This window comes from Pogona vitticeps, chromosome 6 (genome assembly GCF_051106095.1).
Source record: "Pogona vitticeps strain Pit_001003342236 chromosome 6, PviZW2.1, whole genome shotgun sequence".
Classification (NCBI taxonomy): domain Eukaryota; kingdom Metazoa; phylum Chordata; class Lepidosauria; order Squamata; family Agamidae; genus Pogona; species Pogona vitticeps.
Genome location: NC_135788.1, coordinates 22,849,025 through 22,871,406, shown reverse-complemented (window position 1 = coordinate 22,871,406; position 22,382 = coordinate 22,849,025). Strand labels below are relative to the sequence as shown.

The 22,382-nt window shown below is 39.4% G+C and overlaps 1 protein-coding gene across 5 annotated transcripts; it reads right to left on the bottom strand.

Annotated features, from left to right (window-relative positions):
* Positions 1–1,517: 1,517 nt before the first annotated feature.
* Positions 1,518–21,676, bottom strand: DBF4 (DBF4-CDC7 kinase regulatory subunit). Of its 5 annotated transcripts, XM_078378679.1 has the most exons (14): positions 21,555–21,625; positions 21,015–21,111; positions 18,861–18,944; positions 17,723–17,898; positions 16,752–16,946; positions 15,433–15,483; positions 14,581–14,650; positions 14,404–14,480; positions 13,899–13,929; positions 13,662–13,704; positions 8,462–8,593; positions 5,225–5,336; positions 3,682–3,806; positions 1,518–2,612 (listed from the first exon to the last, which is right to left on the bottom strand). In XM_078378679.1, exons 4-14 carry the CDS (start codon positions 17,891–17,893, stop codon positions 1,571–1,573), a joined length of 2,049 nt encoding a protein of 682 aa, XP_078234805.1. In that variant the 5' UTR covers positions 17,894–17,898; positions 18,861–18,944; positions 21,015–21,111; positions 21,555–21,625; the 3' UTR covers positions 1,518–1,570. The 5 variants fall into 5 exon arrangements, with proteins under 5 accessions (XP_078234805.1, XP_020640785.3, XP_072859232.2 ...); XM_020785126.3 differs by lacking the exon at positions 18,861–18,944 and having other exon boundaries at positions 21,555–21,676; XM_073003131.2 differs by lacking the exon at positions 18,861–18,944 and having other exon boundaries at positions 21,539–21,657.
* Positions 21,677–22,382: the final 706 nt, after the last annotated feature.

Below are 22,382 nucleotides of genomic sequence, written 5' to 3'. Positions count from 1 at the left end.
TGGTATAGCACAGGGAGTAGCAGTAAGGGACTCAGAATTCATAAAACACAGTAGAGGTGTGTAACTCATGTAATAGACTCCAGAATCATCATTCTGTTCATGCTTCTGAACTAATTTGTAAATATGGGAATTTTTTATGCCAAGTGTTCACCATTTGACCATCACCTTACAGTGTATGGCTGTCACAATTTTATACTATTGTTTCAACAACCATGGCTATCAAGACAGAAAACAAGCAATAAATGTTACTTGATTAAATTAGTTATTCCCTCGTCTAATAAATTCCTGTGTATGCTATTCATTTTCAAGCCAGTGACTGTACTGGCTTTCTGCATCAGCTACTTCAAGCTGAACATTCTCTCCTACATCTTCAAATTCTGCTAGACATATTTACATATACAATGGACCAGGAATTTAAGTTTTTTTTAAATTGCAGAGAGCAAATACTTGATTTCTGGATTGGCCAATTATTATTGTCTACTTTATTATGTTCTCAACTATGTTACATAATGTGTATCAGGGTGAGTGCAAGACACTTTGCTGTCTGAGAAGGAAAACATGGTCCCATAGCCAGTCTGACATACTGAAACTGTCAACTGAATATTTCAGTATGGTGATAACATCCCCTTACGCAACTGAGAGCAAAAGCACAACTTGGGGATCAGAACTGACCTTGTGAAACATATAGATCCGTCTTCCGAAAGGGAATAGATAAAACAACTGCTGCTCCCAACATAAGCTACTTAATGTACTTTCACTCTGTCAAACAAGGTTTAAGCGTCAAGATATAGTGTATCCCCATCATCTTCATGACTGGGATTTCCAGCTAGTAAACAGGACTTACTGATATTAAGGCCAAGCACTTAAAATGTAGTGCTACAGTTTTATGCTTATTTTAAAATGGGAACAACATTTAGTAGCTATTTGTCTGTCAAGTCTCTCATCTCCTTAGCAATAAGCTGAAATAACAAGTAGTCACAATAATCACAGTCTCCCACAAAAAAAGACTACAGTATCCTTATCACATTTACTTTCCAAGGGAAAACAAGAAAAAACTCCATCAATTCCTTCAGTACTCTGTGCCCTGAATATCAAATTGCTTACCATCAAATTGCTTACCAGACTGGCTATGGGACCATCCTAGGATATGGTCTTTTGCAACCCTCTCTGTAAATTCCAAGTATCTCAATAATTTCTCTACAATTTTCATCCATTTATTCCCTAAAATGAACCCTCAATTCTAAACCTACTCATGGGGAAGATAGTCAATTTTATGTCAGTGTGATTTTCTTTTACAAAACATGCATGCCATTACATGCATGAGTTACCACAACATAAGAATTTTACAATTTTAACATTATCAAATACAGGATTCCTTTAGGTAGGAAAACATGTTTTACTACCACCCCACTAGCCTTTTAACTTTTTTCTTACACACACTTGGAATAACAGGAACATGGTTTGATACAAGTCAGCACTATATAGTTTATTATAAGAATAAAAATATTCACAAATCGTATCTTTCAGTGTGCATGTTTATTCAAAACTCATTGTTTCAAGTAAAGCAGCATTAAAATCCAATAAATGGTGACGAGGAGGCAGAAGTAGAAAACAAAGACCAGAGAGCATCTGTGTGCTGGTCTTCCCAAGTATCTTTCATAACACTGGAATCTTTGTTTTCCTGTATACTTGAAAAACCTTCAAAGTCAGAATTTGTATCACTGGTTTGAAATAATTGGAATAGCGCTTGCGTTGCTGAGCTTTGTATGTTTTTTGTTTCTTCTAGAATATGAAGTTCATCAGTCTGTTGTAAACATAGCTCCATGTTTTGTTTCTGATTTCCTTTTTTATTCTTTCCCACAGAATGTATGACTTTTCTGCTGAGTTTTATTGAAGGTGAGCTTTGTCTGTCAACATCTGTCAAGTCACTGGGCTCTTTGTTTGCAGGAGGACAATATGGCGGTCCTTCTGTCTGGAGAAGGACTGAAAGCTCTCTTGGAAAATTACTCTCCACACTAAGGTCAGCAACACCTTTGTCAACTACTGGATGAGTGTCTATCTTCTTCAAACATTTTGCAGGCATAAGAACGGCACTGTTCAATTTTCGTTTTGGCTTTGATGTGTGGTTCCTTTCACTAAACTCGGAACTTTGAATCAGTGTGTGTAGTGAATTTAAATTTGGTGACAAGCACTGTGAATTCTGCCTTGAAATAGGCTCATAATGTTCATATATTTCAGGCAAGTTTTTCACACACACTTTACTTTCTTTTTGTGGAGGTAGTTGTACCAGTTTTGTGGATAAAGCAATCTCTGTTAAATTTGACGCTTTTGACACTTTACCATTTTCTGTATTGCCACTCACTTTTCTTGATACTTCTGAAGAACAGAGGGTGTTAAAGGAATAAACAGAACATGAAGGTTCAGAGGTTGAATTTTTGAGTGCAGAATTAGGATAGATATCTAAGCGCTGAGAACCTTCTTTCACTGATTGTACTGTAATGCTTTTCCTAGAATACCTCCTCAGTGGCACATCATGCCTTTTCAGCTGTTCTTTCAGTTCTTCCGTTTTTGTTCCAATGAGAGAAGCAAATTGTCCTATACTACATTTCCGCCTACAAGAAAGGAAGTTACAGGTAAAAAAATCAAAGGAATTTTCAAGGATGGCATAAATTGAACAAGTAGCATACAATGAGTATGGACTAACTGTAAACAGTTCATTTTAGGACCCAAATCCTACATATCATTAGTGATGTCAAAATCCCCACTGCCAGTGGCACTGAATCACACTGTTGGACAGGCAGTTACATAACAACACTCACAACAAAAACTATCCCTCTTACATCAACTCTGAAAATGTACAACTGCTAGCACAGTGGGCCTTTGATAAAGGAATGACTTTGCTGGAGACAGACCTATGCTTGCAAGCTGTCTATGATTTTGTTGTGTGAAGAAAGTAGCTACAATGCTTAATGATCATGAAAGTAGCAAACTAAAATGCTGGTATGCAAACACAAAGAAAGAAGCCAAGTTGCACACATAACTGTCCTGATAATTTTTATTAAATTTCTCAGACATAGTTCATTATTTAGGTAAAGGTAAAGGTTCCCCTTGACAATTTTTGTCCAGTCGTGTCCGACTCTAGGGGGCGGCGCTCATCCCGCTCTTCAAGCCATAGAGCCAGCGTTTGTCCGAAGACAATCTTTCTGTGGTCACATGGCCAGTGTGATTTAGACACGGAACCTTTCTTAATATTCCTGAAAGATGTTTCTAAAAGCCAAGCAAGTGGCTACCCCCTTCGGTGCCCCAGAATAGCCCCCCAGCAGATAACAGGAGGGTACATCCAACATAGCTGTCAAATTATTTGGCCCCAGTAAGAGCTGCTTGCTATTTGTGAGATAAAAATGACAGGCTACTTGAAATCTATATGAAAGCCTCATCTAAAAGTGTTTCTTATATTGCTGATCTCTTCAAAATTAAGCCTGTTAAACTAGTCAAGATCAGTATGATGTCCCTAAACAGGTCAGAAAAAACAAATGGGTACCTTTCCACAATAATACATCATGAAGACGTCTAACAGGAGATCATAAAAATTCAGGGTGTACGAAAGAACCCAACTTTTCTGGGAAGTTCTCTAACAGATATCAAGTTATTTTATTGCATAAAGTTAAAAAGCAGTTTTACCTTTTAATTTTTGGTATATTTTCTCTTAACTCTAAAAAGTCACATGGAACCTTGGAAATTATATCATCCACAACTTGATAGTGAGAACTTTGTGCAAAGGTCTGATGTTGTTCACTTTCAACATGCTAGAGTCAGAAAGGAAAATTAAAACAGCACATTGATTGTATTTGTACCCAAAGCACTCATACAATTTTAATTATATGTAATGATTTTCTTGGATAAGAAAAAAATACCATAAAATATAGTCTATATGCAACCCTTACCCAACCAATATTGTTTAAAAGTTTTGAGCATTAGATGCAATTTAATGTCCATTTAGACATACACAGTAAGTGTTCCAATTTTTATTTACTGACCCATGATAGTCTATGTTCCATAATTATTAAGTCTTTATTGGTAAATAATGGGTAGAATCCAACTGGTGTTGGCATAAGGTTTGTGTAACTTGCCAAAGCTAATTACAGCTTATTAAATAATGGTGAGGTTCTCAGGGCTCATCACAGTTGCACAACCAGGATGTTGCCAGGCATGTGGCTGTACACTGTTTACTCCATTGGCTGCAATTAGTTGTGGCAAGTTATGCAAACCGGTACGATTCTAGCCAGTGTCAATTTTATCAGTGTCCCATCCTGCAGACCATTTGCTTTATGGAAATTAGCATGACTTTCCAAAAAACTAAAAATTCCCAAAATTTCTTAAGCACGGCACAGTGTCACTTTCCCCCCTATATGCTGACAACTCCCTTTTAATTAACCTAACCTAACACACTCACCTTGTAAAGTTTTTTTAAAAGTAAAATACATGCATGCATGCCCTTGCTGGAGCTGCTACACTTGGCTAATGTTCATACTACTTCTACTAAATTCAGCTTTGGAAAATAAACATTTCTCAACAACATTAATTAAGAGGATTTCTAATGCCAGATACTTTATTATCTCTCTCAATGCCCTAATTCTTCACTATGGAGTTTTGAATGAATTTCTAGCTTTACGGGGAAAAAATCCATGCTGCAATAACTTAAAACATCTGTTCAAATTCTTTCTATGAATGGAAGAAATGCAAGATTTTGAAATATCATTTCTTCGGAGAAGGGGTGAGCAATGTCTGTGGGTCCAAGGGCCAATTTTCTGAACCTGAGATCCTCTGAGGTCTGCACAGATTATCAAAACGCAAAGGGACAAAAACAAAACAATAACACCAGAGATTAATTTCCAGTTTTGAAAAACAGGCATTTTTGGTGTCGAACACTGGAGAGAAGTTTGCAAAGGTGAATTCCCTTGCTTAGAGGATTCTAAGTGTAGCAATTTGTTGCTTATGCTAGGGGAAAAATTCTTCAGCAGGAAGCAACAAGTGATGGAACCAAAGGACCACAGAAAAAGCTGAGGGGAGGCAATGTGCAGCCCTATTATCACACTTTGCCCACCCCTGCTTTAGAGAAAAGAGCAATTAGAAGAAAAAAGATCTGCAAAACACTGGAATGTTTGTATATGTACATTTATTTACATAATGTAAATAACCCAGTATTTTAATAAAATATACATACAGCTTGAAGATCATCATACTTCTTCAGACAACATTCACAATATCCCTTTCTCTTCTTACGTTTTGCAGGAACTTGAAGTGGGGCCTTTTCTTTGTCAATATTTAGCAGATTTCTGTTCCAAAAAGACAGGCAACATCTTATTCAAACAGAATAGAATCTTATTGCAATCCTATTGTAAATGGGTGACTGCAGAAGTGAAATGCGCTGTCCACTGTATACCCTGATTTCTCATCTAATGGTGCATCCAGCTGGCAAATAACAAAAACTGGTTGCACGATTACCTTTATGTACATGGTTATCCACAACAGGAGGCTGACCACATTCCCTAAGCCAAATGAAAAAGGACCCAGGTTAGGGACTTGACACATTCTGACTAGCTACAAGCTAACTGAAAAGTTCAGTTCCTAATGGCAGAACAGTATTAAATGACTTTCCAAAGCAAGTCATTTAATCAAAATTAATGATTGTATCTGTACTTCTACTTTCTGGTGCAAATTTGGAAGGTGAGACAAGTATAGATTTTGATCAGAAGGAATCTATTCAAATGTTCTTATCCAGGAATTAGTTACTGTACAAGCGAAGGAATCCAAATCCCATCTGGTGGATGTAAGGCACAAAAGCATAGCACTAGAAATCTTAAACTATGAAGACTTCTGCCTACACAAAAGTTCAACAGCCAGGCAGGAAAACGTGTTATGGGTTGCCCAGCAAAGCTAGTAACATAGAAAATTGATAGTATATTGGTTTAAAGTACAACTACAGCATACAGAAAAAAGTGTATCGAACATTTACCAGTCTATATTGGGACCGGTAAAAGGTAGACAAAGATCTACTGGTAGACTTTGCAGTAAATAAGCAAGGATTTCTCACTCTCAACCGTTTAAAACCAAAATGACCTCTCTACAAACTTCTTATAATGATAAAAGGAAGTAATTTTGACTAGGGAGCAACATATCCTCTAATTTTCAGCACTACGCCTCTCTCTCTCACACACAGCCTCTCTTGCATGTGCGTGCAATTTCACCCCCACCCCTGTGCAGGATTCCATCATGACCAGAACCAAAGGAGTTATGACCAGAACCAAAGTGATCGCTGCATGGAGGAGGAAGAGAGCTGCACGGAAGGAGGTGGAGTTGCGCACATGGCTAGCTTAGAGGGAACCTTGCTAGGAAGGTACTTAGGAACATTTTTTTCTATGGAAGGACTACTAGCTTGGTTTAACTGTGCTACAGAAAAGAAATTCTTGGGACTTCAGATTCTTCAACTCTAAGTTGTAAGCCTTCATATCAGGCTTCACATAGACAGTCAGTTGGTTCTCATAAAAACAACACAGATACCTGCGTTTCTGAAGTCTAATCTAGTCTAGACTATATAAACACAAGCCCATTTAAATTCACTGTTCAATTCTATTAACCTAGCACAAAAAACATAACTCTTAACATAAATTAGCAGAGTCATGATGCAATAAGATACTTGTTAACATGAAGAAACAATTAGTATGTCTAGTCTTCAGGTAGAACACAATGATTAGCATTCCAGTTTCTAAATAGAAAAAAAAATCAGTAAACATAGAAAGCCAGTCTCTAATGCCATCTGTTGGTCATAACCACAAGTTTCAGCTTGTATATGTAAAAGGCAGTATTTACATATTTACTGTATTTCTATCACTAGACAGTGGAAGTACATTTTTCATTCATCATGTAGATACATCAGGCAATATACTACCATACCCTGCAAACTGGGGTTTCCAATGCAGTAGCCCTCTGAATCTGAAACATTTACTGTAGTTTGCCACACATCCTTACCACCCACAACTACTGTGACAACTAATTAAGATGGACATGCACTACACGATCTTTATGATCAGCAAGCAAATTGAGCTAAACATTATAAACAGCTAAACAGAGTGGTCGACTAGACCAGATGGGCGGGATATAAATCAAATAAATAAATAAATAAATAAATAAATAAATAAATAAATAAATAATCATCGTATGAGAAGCCTTTTGATATGTGGAAAAGAGCATTATACTTAAATCAAACCAAGCAGTTTTATATCCAAATCAAAGAGATTATTTCAAAGATCCTAATCATTTTTAAATCATGCAAAATCTAAGCAAATAATTTTAGGCTAACTAGCCAAACAGCAAAAGTAACAAACACCACCTAATTTGTATCAAACACTGCATAATTATCTCTTATAGTTTGTATGATAAGGGACTTCATAGCATGACATTTCAGAATATGGGAATTTTGAACCAGAAGGGCAAATTTATACCCTGCCCGATAAAATAAAATGGTAAGTTCTTAAAAACTTGACAACCACAAATGAATGCATTGGGCCGCCCAGGCCCAATTCAAAGTGCTTGTTTTGACATATAAAGCCCTAAATGGCTTGGCCCCTGGATACCTGAAGGACTGCCTCCTTCCATACAAACCTACCCGCCAACTGAGATCTAGCCAGAAGGCCTTCCTGAAAGAGCTGTCCCTCAGAGAGGTGAGAGGGATGGCCTGTAAGTGGAGGGCCTTTTCAGCAGCTGCCCCGTCTTTAGAATGCCCTCCCAAATGACATCCAACTGGCACTGACGTTACTGACATTTCGGTGCCAGGTTAAAACCTTCCTGTTCTGGAAGTTTTTTAATTGAAGTTTTTAACTGAAGGTTTTAATTTTAATTAACAGAGTCATGGATCTACTGTAGATTGTTTTTGTAGACTGTTTCTGTTGTTTTTATTTTTGCTTTTGTAGAGAGGATGTGGCCATATATTGGTTTTTAACTGAACTGTTTTAATTGATGTTGGAAGCAACCCGGAGACTCTTGCAGAGAGCGGGCAGCATACAAGTCGAATAAATAAATAAATAAATAAATAGAATAAGCCCACGTTATAAGCACAGAACCTTAGAGATGTATATTTAATAAAGCTCCCAAGCATCTAATTCACCTTCTCCATGCCAATGACCAAATATCTAACATTAAAATTTCTTTCTCCTGCACTAACTATAATAGCTGCTTTCCCCTAAGACAGCAATCAACATGCTGTTTACATGCTGGGACACTACAATTTTTTTTGCATTCTAACTCCTGAAACACACTCTACAGGATATTGTTAAATCCAGTATAGGGTAAACCCTAAACTAGCCATAAATTTTGTTGTCAAAATTCACATTTGCTTCCACTTTCTATAAATCTTTGTCAGCCTATCATATCTCATAGCATTCCCATATCCATGCTTAATTACCTTTGTTTATTCTGAATTTGTTTCTGGCCATTAGGATTCTTCTTTTCTACCTCAAATGGGCTGCACGGTCTTGGATTATAATAGTTGATAACAGGAAAACTGGGCAGTTGCAAGTAAAATGGTCTGTAATGACTATATAAGAAAAAAGAACAACCACATAAGTGCAACAAAACACACATGACCAATAAAATATAGGGATAACAAGACTTTACAATAATTCAAAATACACAAGCCAGTAATAGTTGTTCTATTTGCACAGTTCATAGATGGTGGAAGATAACTTTCTAAATGGAATGGATTATACACAGTACTGCATAGTATAGGATTAACAACTCACCAACATAAACAGTATTTTCACTTGGATTCCAAGTTTCTATTCTCAGTTACCAATTTCAGAGGTTATTACCCTGTTCCCCCTAAAATAAGACCTAACCTGAAAATAAGTCCTAGTATGATTTTTCAGGATGCTCGTAATATAAGCCCTACTCCCAAAATTAGCCCTAGTTAAGTGAAACCCCACCCTCCACCATTGTGCAGCATTGTGCAGCAACCAGATGACATGACTGTGTTTGAATACATGTAGACTGTTGTACATGAAAAAAATAAAACATCCCCTGAAAATAAGTCTTACTGCATTTTTGGAGCAAATTTTAATATAAGACCCTGTCTTATTTTCGGGGAAACAGGGTGACTGCCCAGTTAAGATTACTGCAACACAACTTTCATGGGACTACCTTTGAAGATGACAGATACTGTAGCGAGTGCAATATGTAGCATCTAGAATTCTCGCCCGAACACATTTCAGACCCCGTATGACACCAGCTCTAAAAGAATTGTATTGGGTGCCATCAAGGTGTTGATGATAACCTTATAAAGCTCGAAATAGCTTGGGACCAGGATACATGAGAAGATGCCTCTCTATCACTAATAGCTGCTGTGTCCCCACTATAGAGAATGATCCACTGGGCAGAGACACTGAAGAGGGCTTTCTTGGCTGTAGCATCCCAGTTATAAAATGTTTTCCCCTTAGGGTCCTCTCTACTATTAAGGAGTTTTCAGTGCGTATTTTTACATATATAATTTTTACTGCTATAATCTACCTGAAGATCACAAGATACACGGTGGAATATAAATGTTATATAAATAATATAAATAAACTGAAAAAAAAAAGAAATAGAGGGACAACTCCCCTTCTTAGATGTCATGGTCATACATAAACCTGGCCTATTGGGACACAAGGTCTACAGAAAAACCCACCCACACAGACCGGTACCCCCATAAAAACTCCAACCACCACCCACAACAAAAAGAGACATAATCAAAACACTGGTAGACCATGCAAATCAGAACTGTAAAGCTCAATTTTTCAGCACTCTCAATCGTTTGAATTGGGCCCTACAGGCAATTCACTATTCCAAGAATGAAATCACAAGAGCCATCAATCTGAGAAAATAACACCGAAATGTAGAAGAAAAACAGCTACCCACAAATGAAGTATTTCTGCCATACATCAATGGGGTCACGGACTGCATGGGGAAACTTTTGAAAAAAACACAACCTACAACAGTATTCAGGCCCACCACAAAAATACAACAAATGTTATAGTCATCAAAGGACAAAAAGGACCCCCTCACCACTGCTGGAGTATACCGGATACCTTGCAGTGGTGGCCAGGTACATATTGGGATCACAAAATGCAGCATTCACACCAGAATCAAAGAACATGAAAGACAATGCAAATTAAAATAACCAGAAAAATTGGCAATAGGTGAATGTGTCCTGAAACAAGCTGGACATGAAATCCTATTTCAAAACACAGATGTACTGGACAACGCCAGCAATCATTATGTTAGAATATACAGGGAAGCCACTGAAATCCACAAACAACAGCAGAGCTTCAACAAAAAAGAAGAAAGTCTAAAACTCAACAAAGCCTGGCTCCCAGTCAACAAACTCTACCCAGCCACAAGGACCAGTGATCATTGCACACAAAAGACTAGCTAACAACACCCATCAATCACAGTGACAAACTGTCTCCACCCCTTATCACAACAATACACCCATAACAAAAAAACTCCATGATCACCATAATCACCCAATCTTCTGAAAAGTACAAAAAGCTGGTCCCACAGCTACAAATACTCAACTATCCTACACCAGAACACATACAGAGTTCTAACTCCTGTCCTCTGAAGATGCCAGTCACAGAGACTGGTGAATGAGTAGACGTTGTCTAGAGGGGCGGGGTAAAAATCGAATAAATAAATAAATAAAAATGAAACATTAAGAAAAAAAAACCTTCGGAACATGGCCAAACAGCCCGAAAAACCTACAACAACCAAAATACACACTGTCTGAAATGAATAAGTAGGATAATTCTCTGAATTCCTTTTCTATATGACCTCTATATCAACCTTCAGAAGCTTCAGGAGACATATAAGCCACTTCTCTCCACCGGAAGAGCAAGGAAATAAGAAACAGCCTGCCAATACTTTGTTCTTTTACTTTGTGTACCCTTTCCATATTCAGGTTTGCTCATCCAGTGTAATGCTAAGTCAATTATCAGAAGTTCCATCCAACGCGTTCCTCTCCTATATCTATCTCTAGCATTATTCACTAAAAGATATCTGAATACAGTGGTGCCTCACACAACGATGTTAATTGGTTCCAAAAAAATCAACGTTGTGTGAAACATCGTTCTGTGAAACGCCATTTCCCATAGGAATGCATTGAAAACCGGTTAATCCGTTCCAATTGGAACGGATTGCCATCGCTGAGTGAAAATCCCCATAGGAAACATCGCTGTGTGAAACAATGTTTCCTCCATTGGAATGTATTGAAGCCGACTCAATACATTTCAATGGCTTTGCGAAGTCCTTTTTCGCTCCTGTAAAAGTGTCTTACAATGTTTGGAAGCCGTTTTAAATGCTTGCAATGGTTAGCCCACCTCCTGAAACCTATGCAAACTGATTTTGGTGTTGTTCTGACACTTCGTTAATTTATGGTAATTTTTTGTTTTCTCCATTGAAAACCATTCCTCCATAGGAAACATCGCTGTGTGAGGTGGCAAATTTAACAGAAAAAGGCATCGTTGTGTGAATTCATCGTTGTGTGAGGCACCCGTTGTGCGAGGCACCACTGTACAGGAAATTTCATCTCACATTGTGTTTCAAATCTTACACACTAATTATTAATATCCATACATTAAGTCTACAACCAATGAACATGTGCTTCATTAGTCTGCTGCAGTTTCAGGGGAAGACCAACATAGAAGAGACAAAAATTAGTAGACAGAAGCAACCAATTTTTCAAAGAGCTGGTTTTGCATATCTCTTCCTGAGATCAGTGCACCAGTTTCTTTGAAGATGTATGTGCCTAGGTTTTTCAGTGTCTAACAGAATATAATGAACAGATAAAGACACTGCTTTTCCGTTCAAATCCCCCCCCAAAAAAAATCCACAAGCAACTGCAATAATTGATTTGCACTGAACTATACCAGGGAAATGTATATACAAAAGCATTAGTACTTTGCATCAATACACTAGTACTAAACATCTGAGAACAAGAAACCAACAGAAGGCTATATATGAAATGTAGAACAGCTCCAAAAAAGAACTGTATATCCACAAATAAATTAGCTGCCCATTATCTGTATGTAGCATTTCTCTTTATGTTCCATCAATTTTACTATCTTCTTTCTTTCATAAACCTTACTCTAATACAAATAAATATTGCAACCTAATACAGTGGTGCCTCGCATAGCGATGTTAATTGGTTCCAAAAAAAACATCACTATGTGAAACCATTGCTATGCGAAACACCATTTCCCATAGGAATGCATTGGAAACCGGTTAATCCGTTCCAATTGGAACGGATTGCCGTCGTTAAGCGAAAAAACCCATAGGAAACATCGCTAAGCGAAACAATGTATCCTCCATTGGAATGTATTGAAGCTGACTCAATACATTTTAATGGCTTTGCGAAGTCAATTTTTGCAATTTTAAATGTGTCATACAAGGGTCAAAAATGGTTTTAAATGCTTGGATTAGCTTCTGCACCCTCTAAAACAGATGCAAAAGTTAATTTGGCTTTGATCTGACTTTTCATTAATTTATGGTGAATTTTCCCCCCCAACTTTTGACAGCTGTCAAAATCTGACAGCTCCATTATTTCCTATGGGGGAAGAAAAAATTCACAAAAAATTAATGAAGACTCAGCAACTGTTCTAAATTCTTGGGTTCGTTAGAGGACCCCCTAAGTCGTGTGCAAACCTGATTTGGCTTTGATCTGAACTTTCGTTAATTTTTTGTAAATTGTTTTCTCCCCCATAGGAAAGCATGGAGCTGTCAGATTTTGACAGGTCCATTGGCTCCTATGGGCCAAAAAAAAAAAAAATCACAAAAAATTAACGAAAAGTCAGATCAAAGCCAAATCAGGTTTGCACATGACTTAAGGGGTCCTCTAACGAATCCAAGCATTTAGAACCGTTTTTGACCCTTCTAAGACACTTTTTTAATTGAAAAAAAAAACATCGTTAAGTGAAGCAGGGGACCTAAAATCGCATTCGTTATGCGAAGCATGGTCCCAAACTTCGCTAAGCGAAAATCGCCCATAGGAAACATCGTTATGCGATGCATATTATTTTTTAAAAAACACATCGTTATGCGAATTCATCGCTAAACGAGGCAATCGTTAAGCGAGGCACCACTGTACAAGGTGAATTTGGATTTAGCCATACTTAGAGTAAACCAACTGGAATCAATTTCTGAAATCTAGTAGGTTGCAACTATAGCAGGCCCATGAAATCAATGGAACTCATGGAGGAATTGACTTACTAAATCCCTACTGATTCAATGGGACTCTTCTAGTTGTGACTTACTACTGGAATTCAGCCACTAAGACTTAAAAGCTGACTACATTTTCATTTGGGCTGGTCTATGCATGCCTGAATCTGCGTGCACCCCAGAATAGCTGGCACAATTGTTTTCCTGCAGAAAGATTAAATCATTACTGCATCAGTTAATTGTGAAACATATGAATCACAGAATTATGGAGTTGGAAATGGCATATCCCTGGTCGGTTGGAATGCAACTCCCTGGCCAGTGCAGGAATCCAAATCAAAATATATCTGACAGATATATTTGAATATATCTAGGTATACGTTTGAATCAGTTGTTAATTCAGATAAAATAGCACTTACCACTTTCTATCTTCTACCTTCAGAAAAGGATTTTTCAGTTTACCTGTCAAAAGAATGAAAGCCTTTTAAAAAAACCTCCGAATTATACAAACTTCTGTGGTTCAAAAACAAGAAACCTTATGATACGTACACTGACTTACCTTGAATATTAAGAGTCCCACCTAATATTTCCCACCAAGTTTATTATGTATTTAGCAAAACAGATAACATAGTATAAGTGATGCCTTGAATACTTACTTTTTGTTTTCTGATCAGTTGACTCTTTCTCCTATTTAAGGAAAACAGCATTATTAAATGGTTAATTCACTAAGCATTAAAGCTATGTCAGATCCTTATAGCTGAACACAAGTTGTAGGAGCACTATCCTCTCTTACTCCTTTCAGTTGCAATGAAACCCACAAAACTGACTCCTATACACAACCCAATACACATTTACTTGGAAACAAACTCCACTCCCTGCAATGGGGACTTCACCTCTAATGAGTTTCTGTAGGATTGCACCCGCACAGACACTTTTAAGTCTTTTGGGACAAAGTATAAATGATCAAATCATTTCCCTATTTAGATGAAGATCATATGCTTAAATAAAATACACTACAATACAGTGCAGATAGAGTGTATTTTTGAAATATATAATAACAGATATAATAAAAGTTAACTATTTTAGAAGTGATTTTCAAATAAGTCAAGTTGAATTTACTGGTTACTACTATTTCTCTCTGAAACAAAACTATCTTCTTACAGTATCTTTGATTTCCGTGTTTGATTTCTTGATCAGACAGAGGTCTTTTTTCTTTTGTTCAATGTAGTTCTTGATATCTAAGGAAGAAAAAGATAATTAGCCATTACTAATACGAAGAAAAATGAAAAAGGATTTTATTAATTGACTAAAGATCAATTTTAGTTCAGAAATACTTGCCATCAACATGAAGTATTTTCACTCCCCAGCTCAAGGCATTGGATAGTATACTGCCTGAAGGGATTAATTCCTGGAAGACAAGTATTTTATCAGCTAGAATATTTGGGCATACATCACATGAATGCAGCAACATAACTTGAAGTATGCACTCACCTCCATTAATAAAAACAAATGTATAGGCCAAAATCAGATTCTCTGTCCTTGCATTTTTGTACCTTGCTAGATATGAAATCAGCCAAAATGTTCCTCTAAATTCACTATACTAGATTACTAAGTAACTAAAAGAATCAAGGTCTCTGTCTTCTGCTAACCATATAGATTGCAGGCATAGAATGTTTTCATGGAAAAGCACTGGTAGTAGCATTGTAAACCCCCTAACACAGCATTGTGCCCTATTAGCACCATAGATATACAACTATCCCTGGCTGAATGTCAATGGCTATTAGGAATAACAAAGGAACTGTTAGAAAGATCGAGCCTAAGAAAGAAGCAAAAACATTCCCATAACCCACTACCATTTTGTTGCTTTTTTCTTTTGCCTGAATTCAATAGAACGTAAATATAATATTAACAATGCCAAACAGAAAGACAAGCCACTCACAAACCAGCTTCATAGCTTTTAGATAGGAAAGCTATTTAAACTGCACTTCAGCACAACTCCTGGGAGTAGTTCCACTGAACTCAGATGGAGCTTCTTTCAGAAAATGGATAGAATTGTGTTGCTAGATTAGTATGCTTTTAACTCCATTTTAGTTCCCATTGGCCATTATTTGATAGCAAATCCCATAACCATGGACCTTCAGGATCATTGCCAAACTGTAAAGTGTAATCATGCTGTTGAATGATACATACCTGTTCTTTAATTGCTTTTTCAACCAAGGATTTTCCTCTACTCATGCGCACCTATGTTTAAGAAAATACATATACTGTAAATACATTACTGAGCCTCTTGATGCTACATTTCATGTTTCAAGAGACAGCTCTATAAGATGTTGTGTGAAGGAAACAGCGATCCTTTCACCTTGAATACACTTAACTGAAAACTGCCATCATGTATAGAAACACACATGGAAAAGACTTAAGATTGTCTGGCTCTTACTACCTATTGGAAGGAAGCCATGTATTTATTTATTTATTTACTTTATTAAAACAGTTAACATATAACAACAATTTCACAACGGTGAACAATCATTCAAGATGGAGATAAAAGATAAATCAAGTGGTGCCCGGAGGGAAGGCCTGCCTAAATAGCCAGGCTTTGAGTTGGCTTTTGAAAATACCCAGCGAAGGGACCAAGCGGATCTCAGAGGGGAGATTCTAAAGACGGGGAGCCACTGCCGAGAAGGCCTGGTTTCTTTTTTTTTTCCTTTCAGGCCTCCCTTGGTGTTAGGCTCCTCAGCTGCCCCTCCTGGGTAGAACGAGTGATACGAATAGATCTAGGTGGGAGGAGGCGTTCCGCCAGGTATCGAGGTCCTAAACCGTTTAGGGCTATTGTGACTTACGTCCAACTAAAGATGATTAGCCAGGGATGGGGACTCAAGTTGCAGGACTCGCTGTCAAGTCGGACTTAAGTCACACCAATGACTCGACTCTGACCCAGTTTTTTACTCCAGTGACTTTGAATTGCAACTTCAAACCTACCCGTGACTTTTTTCCTGGGGAAAAACTTGTTTTTAATAGGGACCTGGACTCTGACTTCGTACTTGGTACCAAAGACTCGGACCCAAAGACTTGCCAACATCCTTGTGATTAGCACTGAGCTGTCATTTTTACAGTACTTCTGAAACATACTCAGGAACTGGCATATGTAGAAACTGCAAGCCAGATATATGACATGAGACTAAAGCTATATCAACTGCTGTGCTCTTTCTTACTTTCTCAATACATATCATTTTTAAGGAAAGCAATTTTTTTTTGGGGGGGGAATAGAAGAAAAAAAGCTATGCTACTCAAGAGCAGTATCTCAAGCTATTAAAGATAAGGCAGGAGAATGGACACATGAGTTTTTTTATTAAAATGTTATTGCCTAAGGCTATGTTAACTATAACATCTGAATATCAAACTACTTTTGCAAGATACGAAGCTGTAAAGTCAGCTCTACCTCATTTGTGGTACTTCTTTGAATGTTATCTACAGGAGGCAGGTGGCAAGGAGGTAGAAATGGGACTTACTGTGTCCGCAATCTTAAAAGAACTTCCTTCATGTTTATCTCTTCTGCTGCTTGGATGAGGTGAACTGTTTCCCCCATTGCACACAGATTCTGGGCTTGGGACTGGAGATATCTGTCCAAGTGTCTGAGCAAATTTTGCTTCCTTTTTATTAGAGATCAAATAACTAATATCTTTGCTCAAGAATCCTTCAACTCTCTAAATGTAAAGACGGAAAGTAGAGAACAATAGCATTACTTTTTTTAATTAAACAAGTAAAATAACTGAAACCACTTTAATTCATGACAATGACCCTCTTCATGCATAGTCAATGTGGGATTTGCTTCCCTAGTATTGAGTGGTCATGTCTCTGGGCAGCATCTTAGACAAGTTTAAGAATTCTCTGTAAAATGGAAAGAACTTTGGAGACTGTAACTGTGTAACACGATAACAGTATAACAGTATCTGGTAGTAAACAATAAATAAATAAATGTTACAAGTCTACTTATTCATTCACTTGTAATTTTTCTTAATTCATAATCATATCACATTTTAAAAATCATTTACAATACTGCCATTATCACTGAGGAATGAGCCTGTCAATTTTCTGATGCATGATACACTTATTTAAGAGCAATATTACTAATCATTAAGACTGGTATTCAAAGATCTACCCTGTTTCCCCGAAAATAAGACCTAACTTGAAAATAAGCCCTAGTATGATTTTTCAGGATGCTCGCAATATAAGCCCTACTCCAAAAATAAGCCCCAGTTGAGTGAAACCCCGGCCTCCACCATTGTGCAGCAACCAGAAGGTGATGACAGGAATTATTTTAATCAATGTAGATTTCTGTACATGAAAAAAAGACATCCCCTGAAAATAAGCCCTAATGCATTTTTGGAGCAAAAACTTAATATGAGACCCTGTCTTATTTTAAAACACTGACTTTTGCAGAATGTGTACATTTTTCAAGAATTAAACACAACTGACTTACCCCACCCAATTCCTTAAGATCTTTTGCTATTTTCTCAGACAGGATGTTAGATGGAATATCAAGATAGAACACCTTCCCGGTAAGTGGTTTGTATTTCAATTTATCTGCCTTTGTGGACTCTTTCTTCACAGTTCTGAGGGGAGGTCTGCTTTTTTCTGTTCTTCCTTGCATATCACCTGTCATCAAAAGAAAAGAGAATCTGATTACCAAAGGGAGATCTTTTTGGCATACAGATGAAACTGTTAAGGATTTTAGAGATTTCTGAAAAGCATGTATTTGGGCTTATCAAGACTATGCATCACATGCATGGAGATCAAGAGCAGATGTTCTTTTCTTCTTCTTCATCAACCTAACATTTACAATAAAGCCTCCACCCATTACTCAAAAGGCTTCTATTGTGGCTAAATGCTCATGCACAAAAGTCTTAAATACATCCTCATCAAATTTTGGTTTTTATTTTTATGAAAATGTTGAAGTTCCTCCTCCCTCAGGAAGGCCCCGCGCTAAGTTGCCATGAGATCCAGCACAGCAATCATGGGCTTCAGGCAGACTCACAGTGCAACAATAAAGGGCAGTGGACTCATGTCAGAAACTAAATCATGTATCAATGGGCATGGGGAAAGCAATGGAAAATTGTATGAGCTCTGGGAATCATAGAGGGACTGACTACTTACAGTGGTACCTCAACTTATGAACTTAATCTGCATTGGAACGGCGTTTGTGCATCGAAAAGTTTGTTAAGTCGAGGCAAACTTTTCCAAAAGAATGCACTGAAAACCATTTAATTTGTACCTGCTGTTTTCTGCTCGTATGTCAAGGCGCTGTTCGTAGTAGAAGCATTAGTACCCATAGGAATTAATGCAAAGCCAGTTAATCCACCGTACTCGACCACTAGGAGGTGATTTTTTAAAAATTTTTCTTCTTTTGACCAAAGATGAACTAAGATTAAAAACAGGGCTGGAAAGGGTTTTTTTCTTTTTTTCAGTTCGTAAGTCGAGGTTCCACTGTATATCTTTTTGAACAGTCAGTCAATTCTCCACTGTGTGTGTCTGCCTTGCTTCCCAACGGGAGAGGGGGGTCGTGTTACACAAATTTTAAACAAATTATGAAGACCTTTACAAGAAAAAACATTGCACACCTTTATCTCACTCTCATCTGGAGGTAAGGACTCTCTTAGGGTTTGAAAACTCCTTGTTGAGGTGTCTCATGAAGTGGAAACACCCTAAATCAACGCAAATTAAGAAGTCTGTGAGTACTGCGTAGGATTGCTTCGCCTGGCCTGTCTGCACACCTAGGCAAACATGAAAAGTACTGTATTTTTCTGTGTACAAAATGACACTTTTCCCTAAAATCATTAGAGGAAAAATTGAGGGTCATTTTATACACGGAAGGAGGCGTAGGCAAAGGAGCCAGTGCTGGGGGCTCACCTCCAGCTCACATTGCTGCTTTGTCCCCTGCCCAACGTGAGCCCATGAGTGGCGCTGGAGGTGAGTCAGCGGCAGCAGCAGTCAATGGGCAGCTGCGAGAGGCCCATTGACTGCTGCCACCACTTCCAGACTGCCTCATCCAGCGCCACTCATGGGCTCCCTTTGGGCAGGGGACAAGGCAGACTGTGAGCTGGAGGTGAGCCCCGGCACTGGAGATCTGGCAGCGGCAGTCAATGGGTAGCCGCAAGGGGCACCCCAGCACAGCCACCCAATCACCTCACCTCATGGGCAGCCACAAGAGTCGGCCAAGCACCGCTGCCTCCACCTCTTGCAGTTGCTCACTGACTGCTGCCGCTGGATCACCGCCTCCAGTGCCACTCATGGGCTCCCTTCAGGCAGGGGACAAGGCAGCAACACGAGCTGGAGGAGGCAATTGGGCAGCTGCGGTGGCAGCAGCAGGAGGCAGAGGCGCAGCCTCACTGGGACGCCCCTTGCGACGGCCCTGCTACTCCGCCTCCAGCAAGTCAAAATTGCAGGTCATCTTATACATTGGGGGGGGGGGGGGAGTCCTATACACAGAAACATAGTGTTTCTGGCATACCAGAAAGCAAAACATTTGAAGTAAATGCCACTGCATAATTCTGTCATGGGGGGGGGGGGGGAGTCTGCAAAACTTCTAATACATCTAGTACAATCAGTGCTCATCAGCTCAAGAAGGTGTTAAGTCATCTTTAACATGGTCAGAGACCAACATCCAAATGTACAAATAAAACAAACTTAAAAATACCACATGCTCCTATACAAAAAGTGTATGTGTAAGAGTTAAAATATTCTAACAGAAATGACAAGTACTGCTGGCTCAAATCTCAAGCAGTGGTCCCCAACTTTTTCCCAAACGCAGACCAGTTGGGGGGTGTGGCACACTCACATGGGAGGCATGGCACACTCATGGGGGTGTGGTGTGCCCGGAGGGCGGTGGAGAGCACTTGCACACTCACAGGGGGCAGAGCGCGCTCACACGCATGTGTGTGGCGGTACTTGTGGGGGGCAGGAGATCTGTGTCCGCAGCCTGGTCCTGCCAAGGGTTGCGGACTGCTGCCTGGTCGCAGACCAGGAATTGGGGACCCTTGCTTTTAAGGATTCTCACTGGTAGCTAAAATCTGTAATTACTAAGTGCAAGAAAGTGTTTTGAGATCACGGAGGTAGTCCAAATAGTCTGCAAAAATCCTTTTTTTAAAAAAATAATAAAGAAATTAAGTTGAATTAGCCACCCAAGAAAGAAACCTAACCTATATTGTGGAAAAGGTAAACATGCAATACCAGTAACAAAGAGATGCCAGGAAAAGTTAGCAAGTCCACCTTTAGTCAGGTTATGATTTTAAAATAAGTAACAAACATCCAACCCAAGAAGCTCTGCAGAAGAGGAAGAGTGCACTCATTACAGAATAGATTTGAGCTTCTTTTTATTTATTTATTTATTAAATTTACATCCCGCCCATTTAGACCATGTCTACTCTGGGCAGCTTACAATATCATAAAACAATTAAAAACAACAATTTAAATCAGTAATATTAGTATCATTCAAGATGGAAAACGTATCGACGAAAACTAAAACAGAAAAGTAAAAATCAAGTATTGACAGGAAGGCTCAGCTTTCAGAAACATCAAAGATACACAAGCAAAACAAATACAGTTATCCTGAGTTGCGAACGGCGGAACAGTGTCTCGATGCGCTAGTAAATACTTCAGAAAAGAAACATCTACAACTGCGGTAGACCTCCCCCCGTTTTGTTTTGCTTTTCTAGCAGAAATCTAAGTTGCAACGAGAACTTTTTATTGGCAGGAAAGGAGGGGGAAGAACTCACAGGGGATTTGTCCTTTGCTGCTGCTTTTCAAACCGCTTGGTTTCATTTTCCCGGGAGGTCACATCTTCCCCACCCACCTCTTTGTGACGGTTAAGGCCTGCGGAGAGAAAGAAAGAGTGAACAAAAAATTAAAAACCCTTACAAAATCATGGCGTTTTTTTAAAAAAAGGTGCTGGGTGGAGCTATGGCTACCGAGACCGTCTCTTCACGGCAGCGTCCTCCCCTCTCCACCTCTCCCCTCCGCACTCACTCCGGTTTCTCTCCCCCCCACACGTTTGTTTCCTTCACCCCCGGGGGGCAGCGCCTGATGTCCCGCGGCTCCTCTCCTTCCGCCCCTCCCCCGCCGCCGCCACTTCGTCCTTCGCCTGCCTGGTTGGGTGCCCTTCCCCCCCCCACGTTCGGTACGGAAAAGCGGTTGCCGTTCAAACGGTGCGTTCCCGCCTCGCGAGCCGAACCCTTTCCCCCCCCCCCGCTTCCTCGCGGCCGCGAGTGAGCGCGCGCGCGCGCTTGCTTCCCGTTCTCTCTCTCTTTCTCCTCAACCTTGGTAGAGCGGGTCTCATGGCGCCGGGGCCTCATGGCTCAGCGTCTCGGTAAAGCGGCCATCAAGCGTCTCGCGGCCGGCAGTTTCCCGCCTCGGAGCGAGGCCGCTGGCTCCGCCTCTCGGGTTGGACTGAAGAGCGTTGGGGGGCGGAGTCTCTGTTCGCGGCGGCTTTTTCGCCAGCGCTTCCCTCAAGGGCCCAGCCCCGGAGGTTTCGGGGGTCCGTTTCTCCCTCCCCCCCCACTTGACAGTACTTTTGCTCCGGTAAACAAGAGGGGGGGGAAGGGGATGAAGAGTGAGCCCTGAGCTTAGAGCAGAAGTTTCCCTTGTTAGCCGCATTTTGTTTGTGTAGAAGTACTGAACCTAAATGTATCAGGCAGAAACCATGGGAACAAGACCAAACCATGTTCCATCTTAAAAGCCAACTATTATATTTTAATGTAAGCTTTCGTCTGGACAGGTCCACTTTGTCAGCCATAGTTTGTGTTTTAAGGATAGACACGGGTTCAGCTGTGTTGAATTACAGGTGTGTGTGCCCATCCTTGGAAGAACTATATAAATGTGCCTGCATTTGCCTGCAAGGAAATGCATAAATCTTCAAATGTCACTTTCGTTCTTTTAGAAGATATAAGGTGGTCTGAGGGAGGGGAGGGTAAGTTGGCACCACCTTTTCCTGTGGAAGCAGCCGAGGTTGATCTCATTGTATCTCGCATGCAGTGATTTATGGCCTATGTTTGGCGTTAAGCTGTAAACATTCTTCCAGGAGATAGAAAACAGATGACAGGCATGGGAGAGGGGAGAAGAAGTGGGTGTGTGTGAAGACTTTTAAA

Bases quoted from the DNA above. Each gene is read 5' to 3' on its own strand.
- DBF4 (XM_020785126.3), bottom strand. From the start codon at position 21,060: ATGAAACCAAGCGGTTTGAAAAGCAGCAGCAAAGGACAAATCCCCT. The intron at 14,481-14,580 runs GCAAGTATTTCT...TTTCTTCCTTAG, and splicing joins GAAAATACTTCATGTTGATG to ATATCAAGAACTACATTGAA. The intron at 13,705-13,898 runs GTAAGTATTCAA...TTCTTTTGACAG, and splicing joins AACTGATCAGAAAACAAAAA to GTAAACTGAAAAATCCTTTT.